Source organism: Chlorella variabilis, assembly GCF_000147415.1.
Source record: "Chlorella variabilis unplaced genomic scaffold CHLNCscaffold_12, whole genome shotgun sequence".
Classification (NCBI taxonomy): Eukaryota; Viridiplantae; Chlorophyta; class Trebouxiophyceae; order Chlorellales; family Chlorellaceae; genus Chlorella; species Chlorella variabilis.
The window spans coordinates 904,679-912,761 of NW_005435076.1; the positions used below are offsets into that span (position 1 = coordinate 904,679).

An 8,083-nucleotide genomic window follows, 5' to 3' on the forward strand; every position below is an offset into this window, starting at 1 on the left:
GGCGGTGCCAGTCAGCGCCGCCGCCGCCGCCACGCTGGCATTGGCGTTGTTGCTGCAGGCCTCCACGGCCGGCGCCGCCGCGGCCGCCGGCTCCCCGCCGGAGCCGGCCTCGGCGCTGCCCGCCGTGGAGGCCAGCAGCAACAACGCCAATGCCAGCGTGGCGGCGGCGGCGGCGCTGACTGGCACCGCCCGCGCCGGCGCGCCGCGCGTGCTGGGCGGCGGCGGCGGCCACATGTCGTCGTCGGCTGCGGACCGCGACCTGTCGGGCGCCAAGCGCATGCCGGAGCTGTTTGAGGGCGACCACGGCGCGGACGGCAGGCCCAAGCGGGCGCGCCGGCCGACCGAGAAGGCGACAGTGGCGGATGGTGCGTCTCGGCACGGCCGTGGGCCGCCGCCGCCCGCCGGCTGCTCTTTCCCTGGGTCGGCTGGCTGGGCAGGTGGTGCAGGAGCAGACCTGGCTGGCTAGAAGGGGCATGCCAGCCAAAACATGCCGACCCTCAGCCCCTGTGCCTGCCTCCCTGCCTGCGTGCCTGCCCCGCAGACGACAGCGACGACGACTACCTGGCTGCCGCCGCCGCCACGGCCGATGCCATTGCCGAGGCGGCGGCGGACACGGATGCGGGCATGTCGTCGGACGACGACGCCCCCCTCATGCACCCCACCTTCTTCCAGCTCAAGGCCAAGCCGCCCGCCGCGTCTGCCGGCGGCCTGCCGCTGCCGCCCGCGGCGCCCATGCCTGGCCCCAACGGCCTGCCCATCTTTGTGATGGCCCCCGACCCTGCAGCCGCGGCAGCGGCAGCGGCGCCGCCGCAGGTGGGGCACCGGCTGGTGCCTGTGGCGGGGTGTGTGGCGGTGGCAGGGAGCGCGCTGGAGCCTGCCTTGTGGAGCAAAGAGAGCAGGGAGTGGAGTGTGTGTGCCCATGCGCCTGCCCCGACCCGCCGCTCCGCCTCTCTCCTGCCCTGCAGCTGCGCTCCCCGCTGCGCCCCAGCCTGTCGATGAACCTGTCGGGCTCCATGCCCCACCTGTCTGGCCTGCACCACTCCTCCGCCACCCTCCACCAGTCCCACTCCCTGCCGCTGCACCTGGGCGGGCACCACAACCACCACCACACGCACCACCACCACCACCTGCACCACCACAGCCACAACCACCACCACAGCCACCTGCCCCAGCACGCGTCGGCGCCGCCGCCCTCGCACCCGCCCGCCAGCCTGCCGCTGGCGTCGGGCCTTGGGGCGCCCGTCATGCCGCCGTCATCGCTGCCGCAGGCGCTGCCGCTGTCCATGCCGGGCGCGCCGCCGACAGCCTCAGCGCCACTGCCGATCCCCAGCGCGGGGCCGGCGCCTGGGGGCCAGCCGGGGCAGCAGCCAGGGCAGCAGCAGCAGCACCAGGCCCATGCTGCGCACGACGTGGTTGACTACCTGGCTGCATCCCCGCCAGACGACGGCAAGCAGCAGGCGCAGGCCGCGCAGCAGCAGCCGCCGCGGCCGTCGCCGCCGCCTGGGCAGCAGCCGGGGCCCAGGCCGCCGCTAGGCCAGCAGCAGCAGCAGCAGCAGCAGCAGCAGCCGCGGCCGCCGGCGCCCCCAGGGCAGCAGCAGCCGCGGCCCGGGCCTCCCCAGGGGCAGCAGCAGCAGCACCCCAGGCCTCCCCCGGGTGCGCAGCAGCAGCCGATGAGGCCGGGCATGCTGCCGCTGCGCCCGCCGCCAGGCATGCAGCTGCCGCCTCGGCCGCTGCTAGGCGCTCAGCAGCCGCCGCCCAGGCCGATGCCTGGCGCGCAGCAGCCGCCGCGGCCGCCGCCAGGCATGCAGCAGCTGCCGCCTCGCCCCGGCGGCCAGCAGCAGGCGCCGCGGCCGCTGCCCGGCGGCCAGCAGCTGCCCCCCAGGCCCGGCCCTCAGCAGCTGGGCCCCAGGCCGATGCCGGGCGGCCAGCAGTCGCTCAGGCCGCTGCCGCTGCCGCTGTCGCAGCCGGGGCAGGCGCCGCGGCCGGCAGGCGCCCCTCCACGGCCGGGAGGTGCCCCTCCGCGGCCGGGGGGCGGCGGGCCGCCCAGGCCTAGCGCCGGGCCTCCGCGGCCGATGATGCCGCGGCCGATGCCTTCGGGTGCAGCACCCGGGCAGGGCCTGCCGCCACCCCCGGGCCTGCTGGGCGCCACCTCCTACCTGCCGCCGCGGCCAGGCAGCGCGCCCGCGCCGCCCCCGCTGTTTGGCGGAGCGCCGCCGGCGGTGGCGCCGGGCGTGGGCCTGCCCGCGCACCTGCCCGCGCACCACCACCACCACCCGCCGCACATGCCGCCGCCGCCGCCGCAGCCCGAGTTTGACGTCAGCGCCTTCCTTTCCAGCGCCGACTGAACGCAGCTGGCAGCACCCCCCTCTTGACAGTTTTGCCTCCCTGCTAATGCCTCCCTGTTATTCAGCACATGCACGTGCCCCGGTCGCACCCCATCCCTTCAGTATCACTTGCAGGGCTGCCCAGCCCGCCGCGTTTTGCTTTATTGTTTTGAACACCTGGTCTTGACTGACTGGCACTGCCTGTAAGCATGAGCACTAGCCCCGGCATCAAACAGGAGGGAGCGGGGAGATGCCAGGTGACAGCCGACGGCATGGGTGGGAGGCACGAGGCACACCACAGCAGCACGCGGCGCGGGCAGGCATCTGGTGCAGCAAGGAGTGGGCCGCCCGGAAACAGGAGCCTGGGGTGCAAGCACGCACCACGGCACACACCGCAGCAACCTGGGCTGACCGCCAGCTGTGGCAGGACGGGAGCGCTGAGAGGTGCGGGCGCGTCATCATGCGCAGCCGCCCATTATTCGTACGGGTCGTCCTCATCATCGTCCGCTGGAAACTCATACGGATCACTGTCATCATCCACCACCTCCTCCACCTCGTCCTCAGACTGCTCCTCCCCCTCGGGATGTGGTGCCCCCCCTTCCTCTGCTAGCGCGGCCATCCTGGCACACTCTGGGATAGAGGAGGAGTGGGCCCGCATCTCAGCCTGCAACAAAGCCACGAAAAACACCGGGCGGCACGCATGGGCAAGGCTGGGAGGTGCGCGGGGTAGCGGGGGGCAGCGGCGGGCAGCCCGGCGCAGCGCAGCACAGCACCATGCCGCCCCGCACCGCACGGCGGCTTCCACCCGCCGGCTGCCTCTCACCTGCGTCCAGCCTCCGCCGCTTGCTGCCGCCAGGTCGTGCGAAGCCAGCACCCGCCTGTACTCCATCGCGTCAGCCAGCAGGCAGAACGACTTCTCAGCCCTCTCCCGCTCGCACCTGCACACCAGCGGGACGAGCGGAGGTGGCGGTTGAGGTGGGGCATGCAACGCTGCATGTGCAGGGCCCAGCCACAGACGCCGGCAGGCGTGCAACGCATGCCACGACGCCGCGGCCGGGCGCCAGCAGCTGCCCAGCTGGACGCGTGAGGTGCGCCCCAAGCGAGCGCAGGGCAGGTGCCAGCAGCCGGGCTCAAACCGCGCGGAAGCGGTGGCGGCAGGCGGCGGGTGGCGGCCACGCACTCGGGTCCCTGGCACACAATGTGCGGCTCCGCCCGCAGAGTCAGCCCTGGCAGGAAGGGCAGGGGCTTGAAGCTCCAGACCACCTGCATGGCAAACCACCAGCCAGCCGGCATCGCACTTGCTGCCGTACCGCCAGCTGGGGCGCCTCGGACAAGGCATGACCGCAGCGGGCGCTGGCAGGCAGCAGCAGGTGGTGCACCAGGCCGGCCCGAGGCGTGCCCACCCACCCGAGTGTCGTTTGCGTCGCCGGGGCTGCTGCGGCGCAGCGAGGGCCTGATGAAGCTGACGCCATCCACCGCCAGCAGCGTGCGGGAGGGGTGGTGCAGCAGGCTGATGTGGCCGGGGGAGTGGCCGGGGCTGGGGATATAGATGAGATGGTCCACACCAAACACAGACAGGTCGGCCAGAGGCTCCTCCAGCACGTGCGCCCTGCTGGCGGGCACCTGCAGGAGGGGACCAGGCCAGGCCAGGCCAGGCGCACTTGAGGCAAGGGGGCAGGATGTCGGGTGGTCCATGGCGAAATGCCGACAGTGAACGCTGTGCTGCTGAGATGCGCTGAGGGCACCGCCAGCCGGCGTAGGCAGGCCTTTTGAATGCCAGTACGCCCGGCGATGGCCCTCAGGCGGCTGCTTCTTGCCTTAAAGGGCCGTTCGCCCAGCAGGCCAATCCAGCGGAACAGGCGGGCCTGCAGGCTGCCTGGCTGCGCAAAGGTCTTGTTCCCCAGCAGGAAGGGCCGCTCGTCCTCGTAAAACGCCACCGGCGTGTCGGGGAAGGCTTCCAACAGCAGCGGGAGGGCGCCGGTGTGGTCGGGGTGGTGGTGGGAAACTGCGGGCGCAGGCGGGGCGAACGCAGCTGCACAGTCGAGCGGCTGCCGGCGGCACGTGGCTGAGGACACGGCACCAGCAAGAGCTCGGCAAACAAACAGCCGCCCACCCAGTATTGCCGCCAGCTTCTCCTCTGCAGGCACGGTGGCCTGCAGGGCGGCCAGCAGCTGTGCGGCATGCGGCTGCCGCTGCGTGCCCAGCACTCCCGCGTCCACCAGCACCCATTTGCCCTCCTGCCGAGCGATAAACACAGACACGGGATAGTACAAAAGGCCAGGGATGGGTTGCCACCACTGGGTCAGGCTGCAGGGAGAAAAGGGGTGGCCGGTGGGCGGCAGGCGGCGGCGGCGGCAGGTACCAGCCAACAGATTTGCATGCATGGGCTGGCGGCGGCATCCATCGCGTACCTGTACAATCCCTCGGACAGATGCTTGAAACGAGGAGCCTCTTGATTGCGCGGCCTGAGCACCTGAAATGCCAGGCCCGCGATAAGCAGGACCACCAGCGACTGAAAACGCATGGTGGGAGCTGCAACAGACATTGCAGAACACCTGGGTGCACCAGAGAGAGCGCGATGTGCCCGCGTTCCCCGTGAAATTCACCTGCTGCGGGCGCTGCGCCACGTAGGCGGCGCCGCCGGGCCAGGAAGGCCTCCTGAGCAGGCTGCTAGGTGCAGCACCTGGTGCTTCCACCCGTCCAGAGCGCACGATCTAGAGGTTCACACATTAGAGATCAGGCCTTCCGGGACAGTCCCAGAAATCCTCCTGAAACGCCCGAACCCTCAACTTCAGTGGGTTCACCTAGATCTGCCAAGCCAAGCACAATGCGGCAGCATGGTGGCAGCGGCGCAGGGGTGGCTGCCACTCTCCCCGACGGCTGCCTGGTCGCCGTCTTCTGCTACCTCGACTTGACAGCAAGGTTGGTGTAGGCAAGCCTCGCCCCCTCCTCATTCTCCCCCATGTGAAATCCCCAGTCGTCTGTCCTCTGGTTTCCCCTCACCTACACCCTACTGCTACAGGCACCGTGCCGTGCTGTTGGTGTGCCGGCGGTGGCGCCGCCTGGTGGCCAGCAGGGAGCTGGTGCGCTGCCTGGAGCTGCACACCAGCCGCAGCTCCCCGGGACGGTGCGTGGCGAAGGCGCGGGCATTCCTGCGCTGGGCGGCGGCCCGTGCTGCAGAGGGAGGTGTGGAGCGTCTGGTGCTCGACATAGGCCACGACTCGGCAGCCCACTCGGCCAGAGCGGAACAACCAGGGCAGCGCCGCGAAGAGGGAGGGTGGGCCGAGGAGGTGAAGGGAGGGCTGGCAAGAGGTGGCGGCCGCCGCCCACGGCAGGCTGCGCGAGCTCGGCCTGCGGGCAGCCCACCTGCCGCTGCACCTGAGCGGTCGCTGGGCCTCACAGTTGGCGGGCGGCCTGCGCACCCTGGACCTCTGCCTGCTGGAGCAGCGCGGCCAGCACGAGGTGCCGCTCACTGTCAGCGCGCCCCTCGCCCGCTTCACCGCCCTCCACTCGCTGCGCCTGGCAGCCTACGCCGTCAGGTGGGACCCCGAGGCCCGCCTGCCCACCTGCCTGACGCGGCTGGCGCTGGGGATGGCCGGCGATGCGTCCGGGGAGTCGGCTGGATTCGCGCTGGGCAGCCTGCCACACCTGGTGAGCGCTGGCAGCCAGGGGTGCAGCCCTCTGGCCCCGCTCCTCCCGCTGCAGGCACTAGTGGAGTCAGAGGCGTGCCTAAGTTGCGCCTTGCTGAGCATTCGCTGACTGCTGCTAATCGCTTTTAACCTGATTGCTCTGTTTGCAGCTTGACCTCAGCCTTGTTGTCTGTCCCACAGACTGAGGACAGTTACATTGCGGGGGTGGCATGGTGCAGCAAGCGGTCTTGATCATATCGGCGATGCATGCATTTTCGATGGCAGCATGGATTTGCAATCATATCTCAAAACATGGGATCCATTTGTTTCGGCTAGTATCGTGGGCGAGAGCTATGGGAACAAAAAAGGACGTTGGTACATGGAGAGCGCTTCATCGGGGCGCGGCGCAGAATATGCACAGCACTAACGAGCACAGACAAATTGTAGGGCTGAAGGGGATGCAGGTGCGCAAAAAAAAACAGTTGCATGCTGCGGCAGCTGCAGCCCATCGGGATGCACCTGCACTGCCCCGCACGTGTACATGTGGCGTATATTTCCTTCTGCGGAGGAGTGCTCACACTGGGTGTGCCTTCGGTGCCAAGGGGCAAGCGGCTGGCTGGCGCTGTGGCGCAACAGCCGCTGCCGGCAACCGGTGCCCGGCTGCTCGCGACTCGGCGCCAGCGTCAGGCGCTGGTTGGGACTGGCGCGGCGGGCGCAGCCTGCAAGCATGAGCAGAGCGTGCAAGCATGAGCAGAGCGGGGCTGTGTGTTGCACAGCGGCCGCACCCGACGGGGCATTCAGGTCCCAAGCCACCTGCCACCCACCCAACCGCGCATGCCCCCCCAGGCTGCCCCCTGACCCGATCCCCGCCCACCTTGTCGCCGCTGGCTTGCCGCTCCTGCGCCTCCTGCTGCATCTGCGCCACCCAGGCGGCGTTGAGGTCGGTCTGCCCTATGAAGCTTGTGTCAGCGCCGTCCTGGTTGGACTGCAGGAAGTGCTGGGCCTCGATGGCAGCTATGCACCCTGCACAGGCAGCAGCAGGGCTCGGGCGTGTGTTGGGCAGGCCAGGGACCGTGCAGCCACGCTGCAGCGGCAAAAATGCAGCGGGTACACTGCAGCAGCCACACTGCAGCGGCCAAAACTCCCCCAGCCTGCCGACCCCAGCTGGCCCACCTGCGCCGGCCGAGGTGACGGCCTGCCGCCACTTGCGGTCCATCACATCGCCCGCCGCAAACACGCCTGCGCGGCAAGGGGCCGGGGGCGGACGGCTCGCCTCGGTCAGGCCCACGCCCGCCATCCTCACATTTGTTTTTGATATTTTTCGTTCACCGCAGCGCAGCACCTCGCAGGCACGCCGCTGTTGTGCCGCCGCGCCGCGCCCCCACCCACCTGGCACGCTCGTGGCGGTGCTGTCGGGTGTGGTGACAATGTAGCCGGCGCTGTCCAGCTCCAGCTGCCCCCCCAGGAAGGCGGTTGCCGGCGCATGGCCTGCATGACCCCGGGGGCATCCAGCAGCGGCGGCAGGACCATCGGCACCTCAGCAGCGAGCCACCAGCGCCCAATGCTTGGCCGCCTTGGCTGCGGTTTGCCTGGCTGCCAAGCCCCACAGCCCGGCCCCCCGGCAACCCACAGCTCGGCCTGCCGCCCGCCTCACCAATGGCGAAGAAGAGGCCGCCGACGGGGAGGTCGCTTTCCTCTCCGGTGTGCCGGTTGCGGATGTGGATGCCGGCTGCAGCCAGCACACCGAGGGGCAGGAGATCAAGCATGCCAGACACGCGCTGCTGCCGCTGTGCACCCCAGCGCAATGTGCGGCAGCAGGCGGCGCCCCACCCTGCCCTGCGGTGTGCCCGCTCCAGGCCCGCCGGCCAGCCACACGCAGCCCAGCCCCTGCCGTGCAGCTGCCCACCAAGTGTGCCGTCCTCCCGCCCAAACGCCTCCATGCACTCGTGCTCCCACACCACCTCTATCTTGGGGTGCACCGCCACGCGCCGCGCCATCACCACAGACGCCTGCAGCCGGTGCGGGCCAGGCGGCGCGGTGGGCAGCGGGAGGCCAGGCCGCAGCAAACGAGCCTCCACCGCCAGCGTTGCGTCAGGTCTCCCAGAGCCAGTCAGCTCTCCCACCCCAGCC

At 70.4% G+C, this 8,083-nt stretch overlaps 3 protein-coding genes across 3 annotated transcripts; 1 reads left to right on the forward strand and 2 right to left on the reverse strand.

The window, feature by feature from the left end:
• Positions 1-2,983: 2,983 nt before the first annotated feature.
• CHLNCDRAFT_52813 (hypothetical protein) lies at positions 2,984-4,848 on the reverse strand (the record flags this gene model as incomplete). The annotated part of the gene is made up of 7 exons (XM_005847080.1): positions 2,984-3,034; positions 3,148-3,262; positions 3,505-3,587; positions 3,732-3,947; positions 3,986-4,329; positions 4,438-4,631; positions 4,736-4,848. 7 exons carry the CDS (start codon positions 4,846-4,848, stop codon positions 2,984-2,986), a joined length of 1,116 nt encoding a protein of 371 aa, XP_005847142.1.
• A 303-nt stretch (positions 4,849-5,151) lies between these two features.
• On the forward strand, positions 5,152-6,205 carry CHLNCDRAFT_134894 (hypothetical protein; the record flags this gene model as incomplete). Its single annotated transcript, XM_005846889.1, has 4 exons — positions 5,152-5,246; positions 5,347-5,451; positions 5,660-5,975; positions 6,155-6,205. 4 exons carry the CDS (start codon positions 5,152-5,154, stop codon positions 6,203-6,205), a joined length of 567 nt encoding a protein of 188 aa, XP_005846951.1.
• Positions 6,206-6,601: 396 nt separating this feature from the next.
• On the reverse strand, positions 6,602-7,968 carry CHLNCDRAFT_31503 (hypothetical protein). Its single transcript, XM_005847081.1, has 6 exons — positions 7,860-7,968; positions 7,608-7,682; positions 7,343-7,441; positions 7,127-7,192; positions 6,828-6,976; positions 6,602-6,672 (listed from the first exon to the last, which is right to left on the reverse strand). The coding sequence occupies exons 1-6, from the start codon at positions 7,948-7,950 to the stop codon at positions 6,637-6,639; spliced, it is 516 nt and encodes a 171-aa protein (XP_005847143.1). The 5' UTR covers positions 7,951-7,968; the 3' UTR covers positions 6,602-6,636.
• Positions 7,969-8,083: the final 115 nt, after the last annotated feature.